This window comes from Penicillium longicatenatum (genome assembly GCF_028827895.1).
Source record: "Penicillium longicatenatum strain IBT 33135 chromosome Unknown contig_7_segment0_segment0, whole genome shotgun sequence".
In the NCBI taxonomy this organism is placed as follows: Eukaryota; Fungi; Ascomycota; class Eurotiomycetes; order Eurotiales; family Aspergillaceae; genus Penicillium; species Penicillium longicatenatum.
This window is the reverse complement of record NW_026643124.1, coordinates 4423303-4450974: the sequence shown is the minus strand read 5'-3', so window position 1 is coordinate 4450974 and position 27672 is coordinate 4423303. Positions and strand designations below refer to the sequence as shown.

Sequence of the window (27672 nt, the reverse complement as noted above, 5' to 3'; positions counted from 1 at the left end):
TAATCTTTGACCGATAAACGCTCATAGTGACGGAAAGAATATTTAGATCAGCTTACATCTCAGATCAAGATGATATACAAGAAATAAAGTATTCTAATCTTCTTATGGAAGGCAGATGTTCCAGAAACCGACCAGACCATCCGTTTAGGACTTGATGAAAACGGCAAGAGGTATATTGCCATCTTATTCATCATGTATACTATTGAATGAGACGTTGAAAGACAATGAAAGCTGGGCTACTGGAAAATCCAAGATTTGTCAAACAATCCTGCCGGATGTCACCCGAGGCCCCGCGGCCAGAGGCTATAGATTCATTGCAACTAAGCTTCATATTATCCCTGCTTGGTAATAACCTCTGCAGCATCCTCATCAATCTGCGCATCTCTGAACTCCCATGCCTTCAAATCTCTAGAAAACAGGATATCAAGCTCCTCATATGTGCGTCCACGGGATTCAGGGAGTCGGAAATACGCCCAGACAAGAATGAAGATAGTGAATCCAGCAGCCAAAAATGCAGTCTTTCCCTTCCAGTCACCTGCCGTGGGATTGAGCGTATAAGGAGCAACAGTTGAGCTGAACACATTGGCGACATTGTAGGCATTACGCGCAAGGGAAATACTCTTCGATCGGAGGCGAGTAGAAGAAATTTCTCCAACAATAATAAATGCGATCGGACCAATGGTCAGTTCGTAGAAAACGTACCAAAGAAGGTACATTGCGGACTCTCCATAGCCGAGGCCTGTGGTTTGTTTCACACAAGACATGATACCGATGAGAAGCATGGACATGCACATCCCACTGTATCCGAAGAATAGAACAGGGCGACGACCGAAGTTACCGGTAATGAAAACCGAGAGTAACGTGCATAAGAAGTGAAGACCAGACTGGCCAACGGACATTTTGTATGCATCAGAGGTGGACAGGCCAGCCTGCTCATAAAAGTAAGTGGCGTAAGAGGTGATGGCAAAACCGCAGAGGACTTGAGAGGTCCAGACAATGCAGCCAATCTCGGTGCGCCACGCATTAGAGCCACGGAAGCAATCAATGAACGATGCACCCTCGGTCATCACCTTTTCCAGCTCTGTAGTCTGAAGCATGAGTGCGACGGATTTCTTGGCATAGTCGGGGTCTGGTGAAGAGGTGAGACGCTTCATCGACTTCTCTGCTTCCTGGATGCGACCCTTGCGAACTAGCCACCATGGAGACTCAGGGGCGAAGACGAGCACCGGAACGATGATGACTGGCCAGACCCACTGCACAGCAAGTGGTATCCGCCAGGCCCACTGTCCAGTACGTTTATCAAGACTGTCTAGGATACCGGTGGCGACGAATTGTCCGATACCCCAGCAGAGAACGACGTAGGTCTCGAGGTAGGATCGTAGTACGACGGGTGCAACTTCAGAGGCATATGCCGGGGCCAACGTGGTAAACACACCCCAGGCAAGACCGCAAAGAAGCTCTCCCACAAAGAGGACCTCGACTCGCGTTGCGAAGAAGGGCATGAAGAGAACGGCCACCAGGAAGCCCAACGTCCCGAGACAAGTCTTCTTATGGCCCCAGCGCTCAGTCAGGAATGCATTGATGTAGATACCGACTATGTTTCCCAATGGACTCGCGAGGCCGAGCGCAGTTTGCCATTTGGGTTCCAGCTGATAGGATCCCGCCTTGCTGGTCTCATGGCCGAACTTCTGCTGGAAGGCCGGGAAACCGAAGAGTGAGCCGATGAGAGCGGTATCGTATCCATCCAGAATGACAACGAGAGATACAACCATCGTCCACATGCATGCTTTCGGGTACAACTTGACAGCCTGAACGAAGGTCAAGCTGTGCTCTTGAATCGTCGCATTCCGAGCATCCTCAGCCAGACCCACCCAGCCTTGCAGCTCGTGGTCGTGGGCCATCTCATCGTGGGTAATGTGGGGAGCATCATCAGGCTTCACTTGCGTAGACATGATGACAGTTGACTAAGGACATGAACTGGGCAAAATTCTGGGCAATTGCTTGTTATTAAACGGTTCAAATGGCACGCCGCCACCAAATCTTGAGAGGAATGCTCCCCACCTGACTGGCTGAAGCATCCTTCGCATTTTGCCGGATAGCATAATATCAAAAATTGACATATCAGGCCATGTGATTAACCGCAGGGATTATAGGCTCGATTGTAGGGGTTGGATATGCCGGGATGTGAACGATACTGATTCGTGGTTGGGGATTAGTACGCGTGGCGTCAGCCACCACTAACAAGAGGGGGTCTCAAAGAGTTCAGAATTGCTTTGATGTCGGAGGTGTTGCCGTTTTCCCGTGGGCACATAGACATGTGTTTTTTATATGACTACACGATGTTCATCTCAGGGCTGGTTTGATACAGTGCCTTGTGGATGAGCAAGTGCCCGCGAGGCATAGATATCGCATCAGGCTACACAGTTGGCTGAACTCACACGGCAGAACTTCGGCGACCTCGACAATGCTCCGTTGTTTACTCTGGGGTAAAAAGTGGGTTCTGTGGGGGGCTGCCCGCTAGCGTTGGCTATCGCCATTTCGCCGATTGTTTCCCAGGCAGAATGGAGAACAAATCTTGGGAAACATTGGAAGCGAAATGCTTGAGATCTTGGCCAAAACCCAAATCCCCCGTCTTACCCCGCGTGTCCCCACGCTTTCCCCAGATTGACTGCGCACTAACCACAAACAATGAGGCCTGCAGCTCTGGGCAACCAGCTTATGCGAATTTAGCCAGCAGACGAGTTTAGCCAGAATCCAATCATTGGACGTTCAAGGACATTCAGGGATGCAACTAGTGGAAAAATGCCTTCCCCAAGGAAAGTGGGCTTTTGTTTACCCGGAAATGTAATCTGGGGTAATAGCCTATGTTCATTTATCCATCCAGCTTTCGTGCCCAGAATGAAGTTGATTGTCTTTCGCAAGACGGATTGACTAATTTAAGCAACTCATTTCTGTCAATTGATACTATTATTCAATTGCCTGGTGTGAATTCGCTCTAAAAACTCAAAATGAAGCTCTCCATCATTGACCAGATCTTCCTTCTGGGCACATTGCTCTCCGTCACAGCAAGCCCAACTTCCTCCCACGTCTCCGTATCGGTCAATCCCAAGACCCAATTCCAAGAGATAGACGGTTTCGGGGCATCGCAAGCCTTTCAGCGCGCCGAGGATATCTTCAGCAAGTATGGCTTACCCAAGGTCAATCAAACCCTTGTTCTGAAACTCCTCTACGACGAAAAAGTTGGTGCGGGGTTCACAATCCTGCGAAATGGAATTGGTTCCAGCAACACCTCCACAAGCAATCTCATGAACTCCATCGAGCCTACCAGTCCTGGTAGCCCAAGTGCAAAGCCCGATTACGTTTGGGACAGTTACAACAGTGGACAATTTCCACTGGCGCAACAGGCCTACTCTCGGGGTCTGCAGACACTGTACGCAAATGCTTGGTCGGCGCCCGGGTACATGAAAACAAACGATGACGAGAATAATGGTGGATACCTCTGCGGTGTAACAAACGAACACTGTTCGACTGGAAACTGGATGCAGGCGTATGCGAACTATCTTGTTCAATACGTACGATTCTACAAGGAGTCTGGCGTTGATGTGACACACCTGGGCTTTTTGAATGAGCCGCAATTCGCAGCTAGCTATGCTGGTATGCTCTCAAACGGTACTCAGGCTGCGGACTTCATCCGCGTTCTGGCCAAAACGATCAAAGCATCCAAACTCGACGTGGAGATTACCTGCTGCGATGGTATCGGGTGGGATGATCAGGAAGCTATGATGGCTGGTCTCGAAGCTGGTCCGGATCCAGCGATTAACTACCTCGGCATCGTCACTGGTCACGGATATGACTCTGCACCTACCTACCCGCTCAGCACCAAGAAGAAGACCTGGCTTACCGAGTGGGCCGATCTCACCGGTGACTTCACCCCGTACACATTCTACGAGAACGGTGGACCAGGTGAAGGGTTGACATGGGCAAACCACATCCAAGTCGCCCTGAGAGATGCAGAGACAAGCGCATTTCTGTACTGGATCGGAGCGGAGAACTCAACCACCAACAGCGGGCTTATCAATCTCATTGATACCGAGGTTGTCCCTTCGAAGCGCTTCTGGGCCTTTGCGCAGTTCAGCAGATTTGTGCGACCTGGTTCTCGTCGGATTGAAGCGACTAGTTCCAGCACCAATGTCACGGTTAGCTCGTTCAAGAACAAGAGTGGGAAGATTGCCACGCAGTTACTAAATCAGCTCGATGTGGAGGTCGACATTAGTGTGCACATCTCTGGGCTCAAGGCTGGGGTTACTGTGACGCCTTATATTACAAACAATGACTATGACTTGGAGGCATTGAATCATATTAAGGCCGGCAGCGGTGGGTCATTCAAGACTCAGATACCTGCCAAGTCGATGATCACCTTTGTTACTGGTTAGGCAATGATCGAAGCCTTGGTGACATGTATATAAACATCAGACCGGAGTACATACTGTACCAGAGAAACTGAGTCGAAGTAGACCCAAAGTGGCATTCAAGGCTCATATTCAGTACAGTTATATCCTAGACCCAGTTTCCGAAGTCAGTGGTGAAAATACCCAGGGGAAATGCGTCAGCCAAGGCATGAAAGGCCTCCAAGTTCGGGTGCAATCGATCCCCTGAATCAAACCTCTTCGCCAAAGCAGAAACATGATGCTCGTCTCTTAAGACTCGATCAAAATCAATCACTCGATCAAAAGTCCCGCTATTTCGAATCCAGTCATTAACTCGTTGTCTTGTTTTCTCTCTTTCCGGATGCGAATAACTAGTAACACCCGCTTCCTCTGGATCAACAATCACCTCGTCCTCCCTTCGTCCAAATGGCGTGATTGTCGCAGCAAAGATCCGAATTCCACAAGCATGCACTCTAGTAGCGATCTGTTTGTATCCAGCGATCAACCGATCACCGATGATTTTCTGACTTTCTTCATCAGCATTTGCAGTGCCTATATCGTTCACCCCTTCGAAGATGAGGACTTGGCGCACTCCTCGGAGGGAGAGAATATCTCTATCCAGACGACTGAGCACGTTCGGTCCGATTCCGTCGGTTAGGATCCTATTTCCACCTGCTGCTTGGCTAATTATTGAGGTTGAGGATGTTGAATGGTAGGATTGAAAGCGAGAGAAGAGAAGGTTTGGCCATCTTATTCGGCATGTCAACCTGGGGTGTTCTGAAAAGTCAGGGACAGCGCACGTACCGATCGTTTCCATTTGTTGTGCTGCACCGGCCATCAGTTATGCTATCTCCAATGATCGCAAATGTACCCGTGTCCCGAGGTGCAAGTATTTCGATTCCAGAGATATAATACCTAGTTTGAACCATATGATTAGACACGGAAATACCAGGTAGGTATCGGAAATAGCTTACCAGTGCTCAATCTCTTCAACCGAGTATTCTGTAAAATCGGAATCTGCAACCCGATTCCCCAGAACACAGAAGGAACTCGTTCGACTCCCGGGATGACAGGTGATTCCCGTCTCACCGTTTTGTCCCGACTCAAGAAACATGCTGATCGTTAGGACGATTCCCGCGGGTAAAGGACCCAGGTCCACAGCATCCGAAACGGCCAGTGCACCGCCTGAGATCGTCGTTGCCGATTCACCATTAAAGGTCACTCTTTTCAGTGTGGGCAACTCAATAGCATGGCCTCCAGAAACACCACTTTTTGCCAGTGCGACGGTAGTTTCTGCTATTGTCAGATCATCGGTGCCAAAGGCATTAGAGAAGCGGAAGCGGAAGTATCGCGCTAGACCGAGGGTTGTCTTGACGGTTTGGCGGATTGTGGTGTCACGGAAAATCAAATTCTTTTGGTTCTGGAGATACGATCAATTTCGATACGACATTATTGTGTCAGCTGGTTGAATACAAATGGCTTGGGTGGGAGCTTCTCTGGCTCTGCAAGCAAGGGCATTGCAGTCCACGTGTGAATCCAGTGCTGTTTCGCAGCCATCTTGGTGGGAAACCAGTTCGCGGGGTGGGTTTACGAGATGTGAGTTTTACGAGCTGCGCAGGCCTTGCAATTATATTTAGCATTTTGCCGTTATTGGGTAGTGCGACCGGATAAATACGAAGCCACCAATGCCCCCAGAGATGTGCGGAATAGATGTACCTATTCAGCGGATTTTAGGCCGTGCTCAATCGACTTCCCCTTCTGGGTTAGTGCTCACTAAGCTTCCCCAAACCTATAGGCCAAGAGGGAACCGATAGGTCAAGGGGATTGAAACCTAGCACTGCTCACCACTCCCCGGCCTTTGTGTCGCGCTCTTCTGGACAGCCCGCCTGGGGCCATGGAATCAAATTGAAAACACGCGGTTGTACAATATCTAGAGGTGGTCGCAGATCATTGCCCGGACAAATGACGGTGCGTTATGGCAATCTAGGGAAGAATAAGAGAAATATGGTTGACAAAAGCTCAGATCATTAGATTCGTAAGTCTATCCGCCACCCCACAGCGCCGTGTATAGTTTATCATATAACATTCGTCTTGATTTGCATGCTAGCCAACAGCAAACCCCCATTGATGACTGCCAATAGTAGAAACAAAGGTGCTGGAGAAACTCCTACAGTCATACTATAGGTGGCATTCAACAGAGCAGGCATAATTACCCGTGCGATGGCATGCAAGAAACTCAGAATGCCTAGTAATTGCCCTGATTGGTGACTAGGCACATGGGCTGTAAGGCAAGACATTAAGAGAGGGCCCAAGGGGGCAGCCGATGCGACAACCAGCGAGAAGAGGATGAAAAACCCGGGCTGACGGGCAAGAGAGATACCGATGTAGCCTAGACACTGCAGCAATAAACCTGCTTTGATAGCGCCTACCTCGCCATAGTTGAATATGGTGGGGAGCGTAGTCGAATGACTGCTTGACCTTGCATACCGGCGTACAGCGGCCATGATCGCTGGAAAGATAATTACCAGTACCACGATGCTCCATGACTGGAAGAGTGCCATGACAAAACTTTGCACGGTCGGCTTCCATTGGAACAGGAATGCTGGGTACGCTAGCTGCAGTGAGGGGAGGCCAAAAATGACTCCAAACATGACCATGTCTGCTATAGCCATAATAAACATATTCATTTGGCGCGTTGCGCTCGACGCCCGAATATCTCGCAAGGAAAGTAACACCGTACGGAGGTGGTTTATTTTCGGACGCCGGACTGCACTTGAAGCTTCCTGTTCGGCAAGATTTGGAGATTGCGGCAGGCGCGATTCAGGCAGTACACAGAAAAAGAGCAGAAAGAGAACCGAATGGGCGCAGACAGCGAACGTATATGTGCGTTGAAGTGGATTGGAGGTCGCCAGGAGCACACCGGCAATGATCGGTCCCACGGCCAGAGCAAATGAATTGCCTGCTTGCATGTAGCTGAAGAGCCTCGCCCGGTCGCTACGGGGCGCTACGTCGGTAATGTAGGCCTGCGATGTGGACATGGCGGTAATGATCGTCCCACTAAACCCTTCCATCGCGTACCCTACGAGAAGCCAGTGCATATCCACCGAGTCGGGATAACGTAGAATGAATAATAGAAGCGCCTCATAAAACAGCGGCCCAAGGGCAGTGCAGGCGAGAATGGGCCGGCGCCCGATCCGATCCGACAACGAGCTCAAGACTGGAGTCGCAATAGCACCCAGAAGACCGGCTGTTATTTGTCCAAAGATCAGAAATCGGGATAAAGATGATTGCGCATCCTTATTTCCAAGGCACTGGTTAAGCTCCTCAAATAAATCAGGCGGTTGGTAGTCTGGATGGCTGGGGGAAAGCGTTGTGGTGGGATATTGTTGGTGGCAGATCAACGCGAGCGTGGCATTGAGTTCGGGCACAGCGAAGGTGCCAGAAGCGAGGGCATAGATCTGGTAAATACTCACGATCCATATTGGCTATCGCGAGACTGGCATTAGTGTCAGGGATCAGGGAAACTCGGGAAGGACTGGTAGTACCGATGGTTGACGAAATCGAGACCAGCGTGCGGCCAGTCCCCGGCCCGTCCCGCCCGCGTGGCTCTGGCTCTGGCTCTGTTCGACAAGAAGAGGGAAGTTCTCCTCGTCTGAAGGGCTATGACCCGTCATATTGTGAGGCTAGGAAAGTTTATGAGGGGGAATATGAGGTTAGGATGGCATTATGAAGGGAAGAAGGGGCTGCAAGGAATGTGAAACGTCAAATGATGTGAAGGGCTCAGGTCAACCGTTGAGATGCACGCGACGTGTTCACCTGCAGACCTTTTTAGGCCAGGTTTCACTGAAGCCTACGTATTCTGTCGGTCTGGTATTATACTCAAGCGCATTCTTCCTTTGCAGGTTGCGTGCGGAGCTAAGTGATCAATCTAAAGAGGTCTGATCGCTAGGGAGGGGCTGAGACCCGCGATATGCGCCTTGCGAGACAAGGAAAAAGATTCCATCCAACAAAGATTGGCTGAAAAGAAATGGAAGTAGACCAAACACATGTTTCCTGTATCGGCTAGCTTTTTCGTGCTAGGAGGAAGCGACTCTACCTACTCCTCCCTGTGATCATCGCTATTAAGGTCTGTTTCACTATGGATCATGCGTCACATGACTCACAAGCAGTTAGATGATTGTCTCTATGTCTTCACAGCCTAGACCTTCCTCCTTCTAGCCTTAGGCTTATTGAATAAATACACGTTAGAAGCTTTGACTCACTATATCAATGGAAATCCAACTACCAGAACCAATTATAAGATTATTCCTGAACTTTGTTGTTGCCAAGGTGGTACATATACGAGTACATTGGCCTGCTCAGCAAAGATAACTTATAATCTTCGACATGATTACCTATCAGAAAATTTCCCAAACCCTAGATGCGATTTGAAGAATAAAGAGTAGTTTAAGAACGGTCAAGAACTTACAGATATTTGTTCCTCCAAAGCCTTTCCACATATTTGTAGACCGGAAAAGTCGAAGGAGCCAGTACCAGTGTTAGGGACACACGAACAGCGTTTCGCCATCCATTTTTCAGGCGACCATGTAGTAATGGAATATTGGGATAGTGACAGATTAAGTAGCTCCATGAATCAACCGAGCCAAGATAATCACTGCCATCGCGCTCCCAATGTAGGCATCAAGTAGAAAGCCCGAGTATACCTAGAACGCTATAAACATAATGAAGATCTAAATATTGTCAAGATGCATCCAGCAGTAGGCATTATCCAGTGAAGGTGAGCTTCCAACTCGGACCGCCCAAGCCACAACATTTCAACAACAAGTAAAGTGTACCAAGCAGCAGGGCAATGAACTGATCCTCGGGTTGTACCATTTTGTGTAACCTTCTTCCGGGTAGTATGCCACTGTCATTGGGGCCGAAATTGGCCATTCCTACCAATCGACCCAGCAATGAGCTAATTAAACCAGTCCAGTCTAACCACATGTTCCGCATACAAATTCTACTAGTCTTCATTTATGGATATAGGGTGGACACGGTGAGGAATGTTAGCTGCAAAGAAAAAAAAACAAAAAAAGGGAAATGTAAGTTCTATAGCATCATATACAACAAGAATGAGTAGCCCATGCCAGGCTTCCTTTAAAGTCTTTCCTAGACCTTGCTAATTAGTCTACAATCATGTTCTATATACGGTAAGAAATAATATCACTTTTGGCAGCATGCGGATGGCCCAAATTTCGCTGCCGAAGTTGCATTGCACAAATGAAGGGATAGGTATGCAACATGAACATCAATATGTTATGTAGCATCGATGCCAGAAAATTTCAGAACTACAAGCGCCATTATCTTGGTTAGATTAACACACGTTGACCATCATTTCAATAGCATAATCCTTTTTGCCTAGCAATGGCGAAATGAAGATCTTAGAGGACTTACCTAATGGAGTTGTAGATCTATTATAAGATTTCACGTAGTCCCTTCGCCAAGTAGCTTAAGCATTGATCATGCTTTATCGGCCAGATAATTTCTCTTCCTGGCTACCTGTCATTTATTACACCCTTGCACTTGCAGTATTTGAAAATTTTGATCAAGGTTTTAAGTCCTTGTCTCCTTTCAGGTAAATAGGGTTACAGAAGACGGCCACCCATGAATAATATGGCAAGGTAATAATACTGAGTGCATGAGCAAGGTAAAGTCAGACTTGGCATAAGGGGTACTTGAGACCATTGGAAGGAACTATGCTTTCAATTCCAGAAAGAAACAGAAAAGGCTTTAGGAGCATAGTAAAAAGGGAACAAGCAGGAATTTATTCAGAGCTTGTAGGTGCTACATATTGTTCATGGCGAGATTCCCATACTACTTGACATACTTTATAACTGGTAGAGAAGCATTTCGTCGTCCTATTATTGTCTGTCCCTTGTTGTTGTAGACCTACAGTGCCACGGTTTTGATGAAGAATGTTAGCGCTAAACTTTAAACAACGATCCAATACCAGCCGACCTTGGAATGCTTATCTTCAACGGAGGCTTTGTGCTGCTAGCATGGAGTTAAAGCAAAAAGTAACGGATACACCCATACCCCTTACTTCTTCAGGCTCTAAGGCTATGAGCTACTTTTTGCATTGCAAGCCGATAGGATCTACCTCTACATATCAACACCCACTCGGGGTCAAGTTAGATCACATTCCTATAGCGTCTTAAGAGAGCTTATTTTAGCTTTCTTCGGGAGTTCAGGTACCCGGGTAATGAATTCAAAGATGCTTTCGAAAGTCACACAATCTGACCTCGGGAGGGGCACAGTGGAAGGAGAAACAATGTACCTTTTACATCGCGGGCGATATTGTGATTCAGGCCGGGGTCCTATCAGAGAACTTTAGGTTATACTGGCGGGCCTTGTGCAGGATGGATTTCAAGGTTGTATTGGTTTTGTATACCTGTTGTCCACCTGAAAGCCTACGGAATTCTAGAGCATTACGAACTTACGTTTCCCTAACGTGTTTGGAATAGCTAGTGTGAAACTGCCCTTTGAATGGAAAAAGTCATAATTCTTGTAGAACAAAGTTGTCATTCATCACCCTCTTTTCCTATGCCCGATCATTCTAATACTTGAGCGATCATTTTGATAGCTTAGAGATCGGGGGTTCTAAATCACATTTCGAGGTGTTTATAATACCAGGAGAGGAGAGTCCGAGAGTTGCAGGTAATGTTCGGTAAAGTCAAAACACCTCCACAAACCGCTCTAACCAGAGAAACGAGGCAGCTACATAAAGACGGTGAGTGGCAATCTTCCATCGCGGCATCTGATTTGTTTTCCCACTAACAATTTTTGGACTCATGCTCATTTAGGCGCGATTAATAAGGGTGGGGGGAGAAAGGAAAAATTTCTCCCCACCTCTGCGCCTACCGAAGCTCTAATTGAGCCACGTATTCTGCATAGCTATGTGCACGCTCAGAATTCCCGCTGCCTTGTAGAGACGCCGAGGCTTGCGATGCACAATGGTCCAACATCCAGCTTCATACATGGTAGCACTAACAGAGAGTTTCTCCAACCCTCTCCAACCCGGGATTCACCTCATAGAGATAGAAATGATGCTGCCCCCGACCTTGAAACGAGCTTGGATTACTTGCTGGGGACTGGGATACAATGACCACAACAGCATCATCCACATACCTGTAGCCCGAGAACTCAGCAGGTTACAGGTACACAATTTGTCCTGGCACATATGATACGTTTGAATCAAGTCAATCCTGGGATTTGTACCGTAATCCACCAGTGGGCGGGGCCCCCCAAACCTTAAAAATACACAATGGTTTGGTGATTGAGCTCCAAATCCGTGTCTTTAACTCAACAACCTATAAAAATTAGATACTTTCGAGGAGGCACTGTTGTGACTCGTACGTTGATAGTAGGTATGGAGTTTTTTGAATGATCATAACCACTCTTGAAACTTCCAGCTCGGCAATGACTGATACCGCAATCTGCAACTGCATTACGGGCTCTTTGTTTTTCATCATGTAATTCGGCCTATTGGGTTTGTTGATCGACATAAAAAAGCGGGTAGTGCAATGCATGACCAATAAGGGCTATGAAGTCATGCAATACATAGTTTCAAGTATTACACTAGGATTGGTGGGGGAATCAAGAACTAATCGACAAGATGGCTGGCTGAATAGGGGGCTTAAGCATACTTTTAAAGCCCATTATATAGCATTTCATGCCTGGACTACATACTCACATTTTTCTCTACACCGTGGTTTGAGAGCGGAGACTTCCTCTTATACGTTTCAAGCGTCAAAATGACAGCGAACTTTACCTCAATTCCTTTAGTTGACTTTAACGACGCAAATTCCTCTGCCACGAAACCACGATTCCTATCAGCACTTAGGAATGCGCTTGTCAATGTCGGCTTTTTTTACCTTCAGAACCCCCCAATTGGGCTTGAAGTACGCGAAACCTGAGCACTTTAAAAAATATTAGCAGTCGGATTCAGATTGCCAAAATTGAAATTATGGTCGAAAGTTCTTCCGTAAGAGGTACACACTAATTTGTAGATTTCACTACAAACTGCTTCACCTAAAGCAAGATGTGGGAGCAGTTTGAATCGGTCTCAAAACTCTAGTCTGAAAAAGGTTGCAACTTATTTTCTTTCGGGGGATATAGGTATATAGAACTAATTAATCAAGCTAGAGGCTGGATATCTGACGATCATCGTCGCGCGCTTCTAAGGACCATTCGCTCCTTTGCCCGCCTCTTCCATCCCTTCATCCCCATTGTGATAAAAATGACTCCATTCCAAAACCCTCGCAAAGACCCAAAGGCACTGACAGCAAGAAGCAGTGGAAACGACTCCGAGTCTGGATTGACAAATGTGGTCACCCGATTGATCGTTGGTGCAACCCAAGTTGCCAATAAAGCCAGAAAAAAGAGGGAAGGCATTAGAATATATTGTTTGAACGAGACGCGGCGCTGCTGTGAGGATTGGTAATTCATTGGTGCCCGGTTTGCTGGGGAGCGTGGGCTAATGGCTTGTTCGACGGAGGAGTGACTCGTTATATGAGATTCTGAAAGATAGGATTTGTCTGCATTTGGCACCGTAGAGCTGGCTTCGACGGTTGTTGTCACTGAACCCTGAGTGTGTTCGGGGTTGAAGTTATTGGAAGAGAGGCTGGAGGTTAAGGCGATATGGTCGTCATCTGTGAGTTTGAATTCGTCGCGAAGACGAGAGATTTCGATGCCAATCAGTGCGTAGAATAATAGAACAACCGCGATAGTGAGCCTGCAATTTTATATCCATTAGAGAGCGAACGGATCCAACGCTGTTCGATGTAACATACCACACGGGGCCGTAGTATAGAATTAGGCGTAGTATTATCCACTTTGGAGATATTGAGCACCAGATCTGGAAGAGTCAGCTTCTGTCTCGATATTTGCAAGGCCTACTATGGGAACCCACTGTCTCACTGCCGTAAACCGGCCCTTTCTCGTCGGATCGAATAAAAAGGAATACTAACGCAGGTATAAAGGTGACGATAGTAATGCCTCCAATGTATTTCGGCTCAAGTCTTTGCAGGTAATGAGTATCATAATGGTGAAAAACAACAAGGTACGTATCCAGCGCCATAGCCAATGTCCATAGTACATCAGCCAGTGGGAACCTGACATAGCTCGCCATTAGTTGTGCTGTACGACGCTCCTTTACCGAGAGACTTGAAACCTACATTTGAAGAGCAAAGCCCTGAAACTGACACATGGGAGAGAAATCTCCCGACTCTGGCCCACTAACAGATATCATAGTCGCGACCGAATCAAATAAGTTGTAGAAGGCATTGAAAAAGATGATGCGATGAATAGGGCTCCGAAAGTGACGGGAACAAACAAAGGCGCAAATGATTGTGAGTGTCCCTAGGATCGATAATGCAGAGCTGACTCGCCCCGCGATACCTATCGAGCTGATCTGCTCCGCAGTGAGTGTCATGATGCGGGATCGACCCCCCGTAGAGGGAGTTTCTCAGTGATCAATACACCGAACTCAGGGTCCATGCTACATACATAATGAAAATTGAGATCGTTCCATCACATAGACTTTACTCATTTCACACCACACCTCGCCCGAGTATATGGCAACTAAATGGCTTCGATGACGTGATTACGAATTGGGAAATGATCTGTAGGAAGGATCGTGTTCCATCGCGCAATTTGTGGGGCTTCTTAGTTGTCGATCCACCTGAAACTGTGAGAGACAGGCACGAGAGACATTTCCTCAGCTAGCAGGCTGGTTGTTATGGATGGCTTCCCGCGGTCTCGGATCACGCCGATTGTTTGGCGGGTCTCTCGATTATATCGCTGAACCTGCGTGGAGCGGATCCACCCACCGGACGCGACAGCCTCCGATCTGCGTTACCTCGCTGACCCCGGATCCCGAGTGAACAAGCCTAAGAGTATTTAATTGAGTAAGCTGGCTGAAACAATAATCAAATCGATACATCAATGTGCTGGGCTTGCATTCAAATATTTAGGCGCCGTTGCCGTAAAATGAACTGGCCCTGAGTCCATTACGCCAAGGGGTATCGCTTTGTACTTGCATCACATCCCACAATTTAAAAAGTACAAATAAAACCTTGCAACTGAGACCAAACGAGCTTAGAAACCATAATCAAGAGGTACCTGCCAAGATATCATAAATGTCCAATCAAATGGGCTCATCTCTTGGCTCAATTAGCACCTCATTAACAGCAACATGCGCGGGTTGACGCAAAGCGTACACAATCGAGTTGGCAATATCCTCCGGATCAAGGATCTTCGCTCCAGACGGGAGCCCATATTTCTTCACAGCTTCTGTATCCGTAGACATGCCCAGTAGATCTGTAGCAGTGTTCCCCGGTTGAATGCTTGTAACGCGCAGTCCCGTTCCTGCAGTCTCGAGGCGCAGCGATTGCAATGTCGCTTCAACAAAAAACTTGCTCGCAGAATAAACACCGAGACCAGGAAAGACTTTGCGTCCGGCATCCGAAGAGATTGCGACTATATGCCCACCTCGCGATACCATGTCGGGTACGGTCGACGATAGGCAGTTTAGAAGACCTTTGCAGTTGACGTCAACTGTGCGCTCCCACTCGTCTGTTTGGGCATTCGAAATCATGGTGAAGTACATCACGCCGGCACAAGAAATGAGAATGTCGATTGGACCCAGCTCATCACGGGCTGCCTGCATGAGTGCTGTCACTTGAGACCGTTCTGTGACATCTGTTTGTCGAACCATGACTTTTCCTTCGCGAACCACCAATCTGCGCTTGATTGCTATGAGGGAATCGAGGCGCCGAGCAGCCAAGGCGACATGACATCCCTCTCTGGCTAATGCTGCAGCAACTGCAGCACCTATACCGGAAGATGCGCCCGTGATGACTGCAACACGGCCGCTTAATGGGCCTCTGCATGTAGGATTTGCAGAGCCACCCAGGGCAAGTTGCCGTGAAGGAGGGTGTGAAAGCCATCCTCTAGCAAACCAATGGCGAGTATAAGTCTCGAGGAGTACACTATCCACCTTAGGCCTTTCAATCTCCGCTCGAAAAGGTCTAGTAGAAGCATTGTTAAGCACAACGATACCTTCCAAGAACCCGACTGATGGCATTCCACTTCGTAGGACATCAATGGTAAATGCACCATCGCCTCCACGAAGCGATCCTCTCCTTTCAGTCCACAATGCAATCCAAGCTTCCCACTCCAGTCGCTCCGTTGGATAACCAAGTAGAGCCAGGTCATGAAAGACCGAATCAATACTGACAGGATCAGGATCACCAAGGTGGAAAACAGTCTGTTCCACATGGGGCAGATTCGCAAGGTGAATGATTGCTTTGCTAGTAAAATTAACAGGCGTCATCTCTGCTCGCCACCCATCCACAGCAGGAGCGTACCCAAGTTGAATCGACTCGACAATCAAAGCCGTTAAAAGATCATATGGATTCGAGGCCCCAGTGACGCTGTGACTACTAATCGTCCCCGCGCGATAAATCTTGACCGGAAGACCTCGGCGCCCTGCCTCAAGAACGAGCTGTTCAGCCACCCACTTTGTCTGTCCGTATCCATCGTGAAGTTTCTCTGTGACTTCATCGACACTGAGTAGTGCGCTCTCGTCCCAACCTTTCTCGCCCGATGGAGGCAGGACACCGTTAGTCGATACGTATTGCACGGTCGCTCCGCCTTTGCATGCCAATCGAAGAATTTCTCTCGTCCCGCCCACGTTCGCATTTCGCAAAGCAGCATACGGGTATACAAGGTTCACTGCAGCAGCGGCATGTACAATCACATCCACACGGGATGCTAGGTCATCGAAGCTGTCGGATGATAGTCCTAAGCGACGTCGAGACAAATTGCCTGACAGAACCTCGACACGCTCCATGACGGAATCGTTCCACAGACCTAGATCGAGAAGATTGCGACGTATTCTTGCTCCTGCTGCTGGCTTGTCGTCATCGTTTGGATCGGTGAAGCGCACCAGACATATTATTTTCGCCGATGTGGCTTCTAGGAGATCATGTAATAGAAATGCCCCCAGAAACCCCGTAGCACCAGTCAATAAGATCGTGGTGGCCTTATCGATGGGACAAATCTTCGTATCACATGGCGTGATATCGGAATCGAGTACGGAGTCTGCGCAGAGTACAGCAGGAAGATCTGCTTGCACTTCTGCTGTGTGCCCGTCTCTCACGGCGCGTACGGTGAGCAACTGGCCATTCAAGGTTGAATTTTCTGCAAGGCGGGTTATAGGGACACGAAACCCAAAATGCTTAGATAGGCGCGACGAAAGGTCAGCGAGTGACAGTGAATGTCCACCTAGGTCGAAGAAGTCATCACTAGCTCTCAGAGTAGCTTTGGGTGTTTTCAAAACAGCCTCCCAGATAGCAGCAACATCTTCCATGCGAATTGAGTCTTCCTTTGTCCCGATTCCATTCACTAACCGAGGAGCTCGGGGAGGAGGCAGTCGCTTCAGGTCAACCTTTCCGGAGACTTCATGAGTTGGGAATTCGTCCATCTCAACCCAAATGGCCGGAATCATGTAATGAGCCAAGAAAGGTAGCAGTGTCCTTCGTGCCACAGGACTATGGCCCGACTCATTGATTTCTATTGTCGGTCGGTTCTCACAATCGTTCTTGTCTCGAACAAAGTAAGCGACTAATTGTCGTTCCAGGCCTTCGCCGTGAGCGATGACTGCACAATGGCTGACGGCGAAGTTTCTCACAATCTCTTTCTCAACTTGTCCAGGGACAACAGAATATCCACGAAGCTTGATCATTCCGCTCACCCGTCCGGTGATCTCGAGATATCCACTTGGAAGGACTCTTGCCAGATCTCCCGACTTATGCATACGAGCCCCCGGTGCTGAGTTAAAGATATCATCCTTGAAATATTTGGCGGTTGTTTCTGGACGGTTCAAGTACCCACGAGCAAGCTGGGGTCCTCCAATGAAGAGTTCACCCCTGATCCCCTCTTCTACGCGGTGGCCCTTCTCATCGAGTATGTAAATTAGGTCTGGGTAGAGGGGAGTTCCGACCGGGCAATATGTAGCGTCTTTATCGAACATATCACGGATATCGCCACAGGCAATCTCATGTGCTTCACACGTACTATAGCAGTTGAGCAAGCGAGTGTTGGGAAGGGCTTTGATAGCACGAGCGGCCAAGTCGGTTGTAACAACCTCACCATTTAGCCATAAGGTTCGCAGATCCGGAAGACGAGTGCCAATATTGGGGTGGCGAGAGAGGACTGCGGCCAGGAGGGTAGGCGTCATGAGAGTTTCGGTGATGCGTTGAGACGATAGTAGGTCGACAAGCGCGGCTGGGTCATAGCTCACTTCGTCAGGGACAGCTACCACTGTCGCGCCTCGGATCAATGGCCGCAGAATTTCCCAAACAAAGAACACGTTGCAAGCCACACGGTCGCCTGGCTGTACATCCTGCACGTCGAATCTGAGGTTGTAGGACAAGACAGCCGCCTGGTGCGGGTTTGCAATTCCCTTGGGCTTGCCAGTAGTCCCAGAGGAATAAGCCACGAAGGCAAGCCGACTGTGATCGCCTTGCGCTTCCGAGATGTAAGGATAAGCATTCCTGCCCTCTGTATCTTCATTAACGCCAGGGTCATCGTCGATGATCAAAAGCGGTACATCAGTCTTGATCTTAACACTCTCTGATTTCGAGGTGACAATAACCACAGGTTTGGCATCATCAATCACATCGGCCAAAAGGTCTGGCGGATAAGCAGACTCCAGGACGAGGAATGCTCCGCCTGCTCTAAGAGCGGCAATGCAGGCGATCACATAGTTTGCACTACGCGGAAGAAGCACTCCGACCAGTCGGTCCCTTTCCACGCCGTAGCCGAGGAGGCGATGGGTGAGACCATTGGCCTCTTTGTCAAGCTCGCCATATGTATACATGATTGTGTCATCTTCCAACGCAATAGCATCAGAAGTAGCACGGACCTGGTGAGCGAAGAGCTCCACGAGGTCTTTCTTAATATCGATGCCCATGGTATGGTTTTCTCGTTAACGATCAGTGTAGACTTCAAAACTCATTCACATTCGTTGTTGACCAGTGGTAAGGATATTGGAAAATGCTGACTATTTATTTTAGAATGCTAGCAGTGTAGAACAACTGCATACTCCGCTTTGACGACCGAGACAAAAAAGCAAAGGGAACGTGAACGGACTAGAGAACTCTCGGCGATGAGTGAAACCAATGAAAGCAGTGAACATGAGTGATGGAAAGCTCATTTTGTGGAGACACGCTTCGATGCTGTCTAGAACCCGTATTGCCCTGTTCCTGTTCCAAGATTCTTTCCGCTGTTGCCGCCCCTCATCCGTCGATAGAACCCCTCAGTGGCTTTATATCGGGCCAAGATTCGCAGTCACGGTGGGGACTGGGCCAGTGCTACGAGTGTCCCCTCGTTTGGAATCACTGGAATGTATCTGAAATTCGGAGTAGTAATATTATCGAGTACATACAAGTACCTACCTGCTGATACTAGGCTACTTGGGGCCTGGGTATACAGTTCCTGTACCTAACTGGAAAGTGAACTGCGATAATCAGAGCTGATTCGATGCCCTTTCCTACGTATAATGGCAATCTAAGTGGAGATTGTGACACGAATTTAGCATGCGGTATCTTGCATACTAGCATGAATCAAGCGAGGTGATATTTTCCTTGATACCCAGGAATCAGGCAGCATTTGACTGAATTAGAATCACTGCATGACACCAAGCGATGTTAGCAAACTAACGCTTAATGGTGGTCAATTTGAGATACCCTTACCAGGATGGGCATCGTCAAGTATACAGACGCCTTAGCTGCACTCTTGTTGTGTCCAATGTGGTTCCGATTGACAGATGCCCAATCTCGCTTTCGCTTTTAACATCCCCAAATCGAATTTTCAAAGGTCTGATCGAGCGAGTCTTCTCACCACCCCCAGCAAAGGTGCCTGACTGAGGAAGCCCCAAGAACGGTGAGGTCCAAATAAAAGTTGAAATGTACCCCAGGATATCTGGGTTCTTACTTAGACTAGTTAAAACGGCAGTGACCACAGCAGAAGCAGCCATTACAGTCGTTGCAACAAGGAAAACCGCTAACCAGATATAATCAACAACGTATATAGACCCTGGATTGTAGAAGGCTCGTGTTGCGTTGACCTTAATTGGATTGGATGGGATACCCTGCAAAGATCCCTCGGGGTCAATAGTGCTGAAGAAAATGGTATTCAAAAGCTGCTCCAGGCGGACACGGAGGTTATCCATAGATGGCGAAGCAGTGGAATGGTCCGAAAGTTTGGCATCGAGTGGTGACTGCGGATTCCGGAGATACGCTTCCGACAATGAAAAATTCTGGCCAGATAACAAACTATTCCACTGGCCCTGGATATCTGCCGCAGTAATCCAGTTGAATTCAGGGTGTGTACTCGGTCTGCTCATTTTCATTGCATTGACGGTGCAATCTCTGTCTCTGACCGAGTTCCCTGTCACGACGCACCGGACTTCCGACTGGAAATATCGCTGGCTCCATTTGAAGACTGCCTTGAACGTTTGATTGACTGGACTGAATGAAGCGTATGCGGTCTCCTTTGCAGAGGCATCCGAAGAATTCCAAGGAATGAAATCTTTCGCGATGGTCAAATTTGCCTCAACTCCATCTCCATTGAGCGCAAGATTCCCTGTGGTGTTAACAAGCTCCAAGGAAAAGTATGTAGATTCAACCACTGCAGTGAAGTTCCCGGCTTTATTCAATCCCCCGAGAGGGATGCCTGTTAGAGCGGAATAAGTAATATTCTGGTCCGTAGGCACAGTAACCCAACCGGTAGAGTTAGCCGTTGAGGATAGAGCGTCAAAGTTCGGGATTTTCAAATTGGCCCAGGGGTCCATTGAGGAATATCGGAAGCTCTCAGAAGCAATCAGGCTGGTAGTATAGAGGGCATCAATGTACGGCGCGTACCAGAGAAGGTCAGCAGCTCCATCGGCGACGGAAGAGCCGTTGACTTGGGGGTGTTGTATTGTCTGGTGAGTTATGCTCACAGTAGGAGCAGTAGAGAGGATGTGTAGAGGGGACTGACTCCCAACAGGAGAAACTGTCCACAAGAGACCTAGTGTAAGTGATAGGCCTCCGAATGTCCGCAGCCGGAGTTGTGTGATGACGGTGTTGATCAACGTTGAACTTCCATTCAAAGTCTCCAAAGTCCTCAACGAACTCCCTCTCTCCAACCTCCATTCCGCTATCCGTCGGGTCATGCGACTGACCAGTGCAGAAAAGACTAGGGTAAACGCGGTGGCGGACTGGAACGGTCAGTCATATGTGATGTATCATAAACTAGCTTCGAACGTACCGCCCATAGTCCCTGATTCATGCGGTTCAGCTCAACTGAATCCACGGGTTTGTTGTGCCGACTAGCACAAAATAAGATCAAGAAAATAAACGGGACGACGAGCAGGATGCCCAATATATCAACCGCTATGCTTCCCCACTTCCATTGCCGTAACTTCTGTGGATTCTCCTGGGTACCCGCGAGGTTTTCACATGTCGGACCGAGTGAGCCTTGATTGGCTCGAGTGGGTTGGGATAATAACTCATATTCTGCATCGTCTTGAATCGCAGATATCACCCCAGTATGTGCTGAGGTTAGCCGCGATGTCATGTTGGCGTGTGTTGAAACCCGATGAAAGGCGGTGTTAGGTGTTAACGGATGTTCTGTTTAGAACCAAACGCACAGTCCATTTTTGCCCATGCGCCAACCAGGTGCATTCGATTGGCTTATTTCAGTTTGGGGGCCAGACTAGGATTGAAGAGGCAAGGAGAACAGGAGGGCTGGGGCGGGGGCCAAGGTCTAGGTCATTAGAATCCAGCTCAGCCGCATCCCACACACAATTTCAAGGCTTCCTAAATTCTGAACACCCGCGTGTAGGCTGGGTCGGGTCACAATTGATAATCATCTAGTGGCCTCGGAGATTCTGACATGCTACGTTTTCCTGGTCGCGCGTTCCGGTCGGTCGCGAACGAGGATCCCAGTTACACTCACGACAGGGCGAAGTTGATCTACGTGAACTCCTTCGAAAATGAACTGTCTTCTATTACCAAACACTCAAAGGGCGCACCTCAGACCACAATAGACGCCCCACAGACCGAGCCTCGGTCACTAGAACCATCAAATCGCCGGTGGGTCGCCCTGGCAGCTAGCATGACCGCAATACTTCCATTTTTCAGCCTTGCATGGATAGCAGTGGGATTCCATGGACGGGAAATTACCCAAGGATCGTGGAATGCTATACAGATCGCGATGAAAGTCGTAAGACACCCGCTTGGAACTCGAATTCCCACCTGACAAAATAGTAGGAAGTGACATTATTTCCACTCTTATTTGCAGCTATTGTGGGGCGCTTTTGTCAACAACTGGCACATTGGAATTTGCAACAGGGTGCTTCAGTGTCGACAATTCAAAGATTCATGGGTAGCACCACGGTGTTTGGAAGCATATATACCTCTTGGATGCTGCGGTCTGTGAATGTCATCGGACTTGGGCTTTCCGTGTTGTGGGCATTGTCACCACTAGCTGCGCAGTCTAGCTTGCGCATCTTGTCCGCCGACCACGGGAAGACATTGTCGTCGCCCAGGTTGAATTATTTGAATATTACCGCGACGGCCAATGTCACCGCTTTGGCCGATTGGAAGTGGACCAATGATCCTGGCGATGAGATGTTTATCGGTGGTCTTGTGACTGCGAAAATCACCAAGGGGTCTACGACTGACCTTTGGGGTAATGTGAAAGTTCCCTTGTTGAGTAATTTGACGAGCGACACCTCAGATTGGACAGAGGTGGCCGGAGACAATGTGGTATACACATCTCAGCTCGGGATTCCTATTTTCGGGCTGGTCAGCAATGGTAGCACGTCGGCCTCCGTGGAAACATCATACTTGGAGTTCCGGTGTCAAGACCTCTACGACCGAGCCTTCGAGGGGTCAAACGTCTCGGCTCTGGCCGTCCCAAATATCAAATATGTTAACGGAACCAATACAGAGGCTATCGTAACGTGGAAGTCATTCAATTTTATAAATTCCTGGTCGAGGGACAACAAGCCAGTGGCTGAGGCAACCTGCGCGGTAACTTCTCGGAGTGTCATGATGGATGTGAATTGCAATCTCACAAGTGGCTCGACCCGCAAGCAGGGTGGCTGCGCGGCGACTAGAATACGGCAAGGTCAATCAGATACAACTCTACCAGGAATATTTTCAACGCCGACAATATTCGACAACTTCACAAGCAGTATTCTAAAAGCCATTCCATCTGGGCAACCGGCTGCTGCCACAGTTTTAGATTACTGGATGGCTAACCCATATGGCTCATATCCCGATTTTCGAGCCAACATCAGTCTCTATGAATTAGACCCAGCGATATTTTCCCAGCGGCTGACGCAGATGGTCAATTCATTCTATGTGGCGCGACTGGGATATTCTTTCATGACACGGACATCTCTCGCTGGTCTCCAACTGAGCGCCGGGGGCAACCAAACAACAGTGAAAACGGACACAGGCTCTGCCGTTTTCGCTGCTATGACAGGCAACGCGGTTGAAATGAATTCATCGCTGACACTCCATACCAACCCTGGATGGATTACGGCTTTTATATTGACGATATTGATCTTGATTGCTGCATCCATCTTAACATTCTTCCTCGGATCGGCCACCTTGATACCGGAGATTCTGGGATATGTGTCATCGTTGACACGAGATAATCCACATATCCCGCTAGGTGATATTCCAGTCACCGTGGCTGGTTTGGAGAAAGCCCGGATGCTAGGATCTATCCACCTCCGTATGGGAGACGTTACGCCTGGTGAGGATTTAGGGACACTGGGGGTCGGGAGATTGTCTTCCACTACACGATCGAAAGCTCGTCGAATATTTCGATAGAAGAAATCTTGGGCTGCACCTTTCGTCGCATCCTAGCAGAATAAGGGTATTATCTATGGAACTCCTCACAATGGAGATATCTCTTCGAGTATGGAAGTCACCGCGCTACCGTTGAACAGACTGGTATTCATGTAGAGTTGATTCGACCTCAGGAAGCCTTGAGGGACTCCTTCATCTAATGTAATGAAATACCGGGTGGCATGAAATCAAGCGGAATTAAACTCGTGGCTACACCACGCTCTGTTGCCCATAGAAGAGGCAAGTTGAAGTGAACCCCCGTCGCTGTCCTTATTCGAATTATCTCTTATGAGCCCCATCTCGTGGGAAGATAACCTGTTCTCCTGATGAGTCTCCAGCAAAGTTTCCAAAGGGATCGCTTTATTCCTTTGGTGCTGCGAAAAGTCCCCACTCCTAAACGAACTCGTAAAGACCCAAGAGAACCGACGAGACGACCGCGAACCGCCCGGAGCAGACGAGTTTTGAACATTAATGACAAATAGACGAAACGCGGGAAGGCAGGAGGTAACAATAGCTGCCGTATTCTCCAGCATTGAATATAACTGGAATCTGATAGGATCGACGTCTCCATCCGGGTTATTGGATTTGATCAAGCGGAGGCACGCAAATAAAACCGGGATGATCGGAAGGGAGAATAGTCCGATAAGGGTCCATCGTTTTCGATTATCAATCTTCAGTTTGTAGAGGAGAGGAAAGGGGATCAGCATCACTGTCTGAGTTAGCTCCGCCGATGGATAAGCGGATCAAGGGATAACGCACCACACACATCACCGGAAATGTCACTGCATACGGAAAAGTGGAAGACAAGATTAGAGTAAAATATATCCCTTTCGGACGCACATTTGCCTATATGGAGTCAATTCTGTCCTTGGTTGCTGATGGGTATTTTTACCTGGGATAAAAAAGTCTCCTATGGGATCGCAAGCGAACTGTTGAAGAATTACACTTGTGATCCAAGTAGACGCCGTGATCCCACACATAATCCACCAAAAAAGCTTCATCGGCGAATGCACCGAGTCAAATAGTCGCCAAAAAAAGAATAAAAGTGAGAATTTCACCGACCACAGGGTCGTCCAAAGGAGGATGTCGGCCGCATACTGTAGCTTGAGGAAGAAGGCCCCCTGATCCATAAATGTCGGTCCCATTGGCCTCAGACCGGCACTGACGCTCAGCACATCATACATTGGCGGTATAGCAATTTGATAAACAATAGCTGTGGCAATGTGACATACCAAAGCAAAAAATATGCAGTAGTCGTTTTTGAAAAGTCGCCTGCTGTTTCGGTATTGAGCGTGGGTCCGGATAGCGACAAAAGTGCACGAGAGCGCCACGCCAATCCACATAACCAGCTGAAAGACGCGACGATTAGCTCACTTGAGCTTGGCTTTTGCCTTTACAGTTCAGAGAAAGTTCTTACAGCTTGCCCCAGCTCCGATATGATCGGCGGCTGCATCATCAGATCTCGTTTCCCCCATCTTGGAGCCAGAGCAGTGGGGAAATGGCGCATCATGGCCGATCTCCCGCAGTTCTGGAGAATATCCTCACAACCCCCTCGAACGTATCCGGGGAGTCCATCTGATAATCTATTTGGCAGGCTAACTCCGAAGGTAGCACAAATCGTAACCCAGCAGGCATTGAGCAGATCTTAAGTATGCGGCTGAGCTAAGATTACGCTCCTGCCCAGCTGGTAACCCCCTTTGCAACATTCTCAATGAAATGAAGGATCAGACAAGTGACCGACCAATCAAATATGTTCCTATCTCTCACACTGCATGTTGTGACGAAATATCTCATATGTGCGGAGTTGCCTGATCGCGTTCGCCCTTGAGGCCAGACTTGATCGTCGCGGGCCGCATTAGGTATTGGTGGCCCAAGCGGAGTGGGCCTGCCCACCTTATCTTCAACCCTGAAACGCACCGGTATTTAGCATTTTGCGGCAATGGTGAGTATACAGTAGTGATTTCTTGATGTTGGAAGTCTGGTGGCCAAGTATGCCTTGCTGATGAGATTTGAGTCACTTGTTTCGACGCCCTTGTCCGCCTCGTTGTCAATTCTAACCCAGCCAATCCTCAGGCCAAAAAAAGAAAAAAACAAAAGATTCTCTTAACTAGAACCAGTGGGAAGATTAGGAGGAGAGTGTTTATTCTGGCTCTTGTCGTGGATGTTTTGGTTGAAAAGCCGAGAACCTTGAACGTAATACAGGCCGGGGATTAGCAGTTTGGTGGCTGAAGAAAGCTCCTAAAGGGTTAAAGTGTTTATCCACAAGAATGCGTCGGTGTTTCAAAAATTTACTGTCTTCAATTTTGGGATCAATGGATACTGCACATGAAACTTTATTTGCTGTAATTATGACCACATGTGTGTGGACGGCATGTACAGATTGACTATAGATGCTGAACATGCGTATCGACAACCTTAGAAACTATGAAACAATAGCCAGTCGGCTCCGAACTGGCATATTCTCTTCCATGCCCGGCTCAGGGAATCCGGTGACATTAACACCCTTCCGGAAGAGAAGACAATGAGTAGATCCACCAAAGTGGAACATACCGATCTCATCTCCCTTGGTAAGATGCTGACCTTCCTTGACGGTAATATCGCAGGTTGAAACTTCAGCCATACCTACACCAATAAAGGCCATGAGGCCAATTGCCGGGTCATCAGCCTCAATAAAGATGATAGCCCTGGTAGCAGTTGAAGTAATATATCCCTGTGAGGTAACCTGACCAGCGATATCGATATCCTGGACATGGGGCTGCGGATTGCCGACGCCCTCAAATAACGGTTCCGAATAGTATGTCCCATCGGCAACGAAGGCCTTCATAACCTTTCCTGAAACAGGTGCATGCCAGCGGTGGTAACTCAGAGCACTCAAAAACGCCTGATAGACCGTACCACCAACGAACTGCTCAGCATACTGATCATGGGCCAACATATCCAGCACTGAGTACGGTTGACTCTTGATCCAGAACCTGTCGCGGGCTTTCACATCATGTGCGAGTCTGAATGGTCTTGACTCGCATGCATTAGCAATAACCCGGTTGTTATCCGGTTCTGCGACCGGGCGCATTCCCTCGCGGAATAGGCGAGTGAAGAAGTCGTCCCATGACTTGTAGCCGTAATTCGATGCAGAGGGGTCGCAATGGAACATCTCGTGGAACTCGAGGGTTTCAGTAGCCGTGGGACCGATCTTCGCGACAGCAGTGAGGTCCCGGTGTCCGGTCTCACCAAACCAGCCATTAGAGGTTTTGTTCAGGACATCAGCGGATGCGGGGGAACGCAAGAACTCGCCCCAGGCATTGAGAATCTTCTTGAACATCGCATTGATCTCGGGGTCAAGGAATGCAGCGTAACCACTTGGTGTGCCCATTGGCCAGTCTAGCACTGCATTGATGGGTAGCCCGACCAAACCGACGCGGTGGGCTTTGTCAGTCCATGATGGGGCCGTTGTCAACAAGTGGTTGAGGACCTGGAGAAAGTGCTTGTAGTCACGAATTTCGGGGTGGCCTGTTGGATCCTGGCTGTAGGGCTTCTTGTTTGGGACTTCCTTGAACATTCCTTCAAGCAACATGTACACTCGGGTGTTGGTTTCGATCAGATCTTGGAATTCCTTTAGAACGGGGTGAAGCTCTTTTTCGTTGTTGTCCACGTGCTGGATCACTCCGCCTAGCCATTCTCGGTGGGCGTCATGGTCTGCGGGCATCCAACTGCCGAGGCTGGGAGAAGGTTAGTGGTGAATTTGATGACAGATGAGTATAACTTACTGATGCAATTGATGAGTGTGCTGAATTTTAGGTGACATGGCGGTCAATGACTTTTATTGTAGGTAAAATAAATTCACAGCCTTTAATGCAAGGGTCAAAATCGATTTTCTCCGATTTCCAAAGCTGTAAGTGTGGAACGAAGAAAGCTTGACACCGACAATCGTCTTGGCATGTCGTTACTTAAAGCATTGCGGAAAATTATCCTATGCAGGTTAGTTGCATCATCATGACGCTTGTGGGGGTAATAGGAACAAGGTATTTCCTCCTTGTATGGGTTGATTGTGCGAATTGCATGATCCACAGCGAGAACCTGGGGTACATATGCCGCGTTTCCGGGGATGATGTCATAGCACGAGCGGGCTCCCGGAACAGCATCATATATCAATATGACCATGCTCCCATGCGATACCCTTTCCTATGAGCCAGAAGCCACCTTTGTGTATTGAGCTAGGCAGTATAAATACGATCTGCGACCTAACCGGACTCAGCTTGGAGCAAATCATGCCGTCAGATATACAAAGATTG

General features: G+C 48.5%; 9 protein-coding genes across 9 annotated transcripts; 2 read left to right on the top strand and 7 right to left on the bottom strand.

Annotated features, from left to right (window-relative positions):
- Positions 1 to 332: 332 nt before the first annotated feature.
- N7484_011924 (uncharacterized protein) lies at positions 333 to 1952 on the bottom strand (the record flags this gene model as incomplete). The annotated part of the gene is made up of 1 exon (XM_057122311.1): positions 333 to 1952. The coding sequence occupies one exon, from the start codon at positions 1950 to 1952 to the stop codon at positions 333 to 335; it is 1620 nt and encodes a 539-aa protein (XP_056968065.1).
- A 1056-nt stretch (positions 1953 to 3008) lies between these two features.
- On the top strand, positions 3009 to 4433 carry N7484_011923 (uncharacterized protein; the record flags this gene model as incomplete). The annotated part of the gene is made up of 1 exon (XM_057122310.1): positions 3009 to 4433. One exon carries the CDS (start codon positions 3009 to 3011, stop codon positions 4431 to 4433), a length of 1425 nt encoding a protein of 474 aa, XP_056968064.1.
- A 124-nt stretch (positions 4434 to 4557) lies between these two features.
- N7484_011922 (SGNH/GDSL hydrolase family protein) lies at positions 4558 to 5984 on the bottom strand (the record flags this gene model as incomplete). The annotated part of the gene is made up of 4 exons (XM_057122309.1): positions 4558 to 5176; positions 5232 to 5342; positions 5402 to 5847; positions 5901 to 5984. 4 exons carry the CDS (start codon positions 5982 to 5984, stop codon positions 4558 to 4560), a joined length of 1260 nt encoding a protein of 419 aa, XP_056968063.1.
- Positions 5985 to 6502: 518 nt separating this feature from the next.
- On the bottom strand, positions 6503 to 8101 carry N7484_011921 (uncharacterized protein; the record flags this gene model as incomplete). Its single annotated transcript, XM_057122308.1, has 2 exons — positions 6503 to 7912; positions 7973 to 8101. The coding sequence occupies 2 exons, from the start codon at positions 8099 to 8101 to the stop codon at positions 6503 to 6505; spliced, it is 1539 nt and encodes a 512-aa protein (XP_056968062.1).
- A 4531-nt stretch (positions 8102 to 12632) lies between these two features.
- On the bottom strand, positions 12633 to 13902 carry gprI (putative cAMP receptor (Car4); the record flags this gene model as incomplete). Its single annotated transcript, XM_057122307.1, has 4 exons — positions 12633 to 13203; positions 13262 to 13326; positions 13381 to 13582; positions 13646 to 13902. The coding sequence occupies 4 exons, from the start codon at positions 13900 to 13902 to the stop codon at positions 12633 to 12635; spliced, it is 1095 nt and encodes a 364-aa protein (XP_056968061.1).
- Positions 13903 to 14616: 714 nt separating this feature from the next.
- On the bottom strand, positions 14617 to 18447 carry N7484_011919 (non-ribosomal peptide synthetase; the record flags this gene model as incomplete). The annotated part of the gene is made up of 1 exon (XM_057122306.1): positions 14617 to 18447. One exon carries the CDS (start codon positions 18445 to 18447, stop codon positions 14617 to 14619), a length of 3831 nt encoding a protein of 1276 aa, XP_056968060.1.
- A 795-nt stretch (positions 18448 to 19242) lies between these two features.
- On the bottom strand, positions 19243 to 21095 carry N7484_011918 (uncharacterized protein; the record flags this gene model as incomplete). The annotated part of the gene is made up of 2 exons (XM_057122305.1): positions 19243 to 20736; positions 20787 to 21095. The coding sequence occupies 2 exons, from the start codon at positions 21093 to 21095 to the stop codon at positions 19243 to 19245; spliced, it is 1803 nt and encodes a 600-aa protein (XP_056968059.1).
- An 806-nt stretch (positions 21096 to 21901) lies between these two features.
- Positions 21902 to 23365, top strand: N7484_011917 (uncharacterized protein; the record flags this gene model as incomplete). The annotated part of the gene is made up of 1 exon (XM_057122304.1): positions 21902 to 23365. The coding sequence occupies one exon, from the start codon at positions 21902 to 21904 to the stop codon at positions 23363 to 23365; it is 1464 nt and encodes a 487-aa protein (XP_056968058.1).
- Positions 23366 to 25805: 2440 nt separating this feature from the next.
- N7484_011916 (uncharacterized protein) lies at positions 25806 to 27185 on the bottom strand (the record flags this gene model as incomplete). Its single annotated transcript, XM_057122303.1, has 2 exons — positions 25806 to 27099; positions 27148 to 27185. The coding sequence occupies 2 exons, from the start codon at positions 27183 to 27185 to the stop codon at positions 25806 to 25808; spliced, it is 1332 nt and encodes a 443-aa protein (XP_056968057.1).
- Between the last annotated feature and the right edge of the window lie 487 nt (positions 27186 to 27672).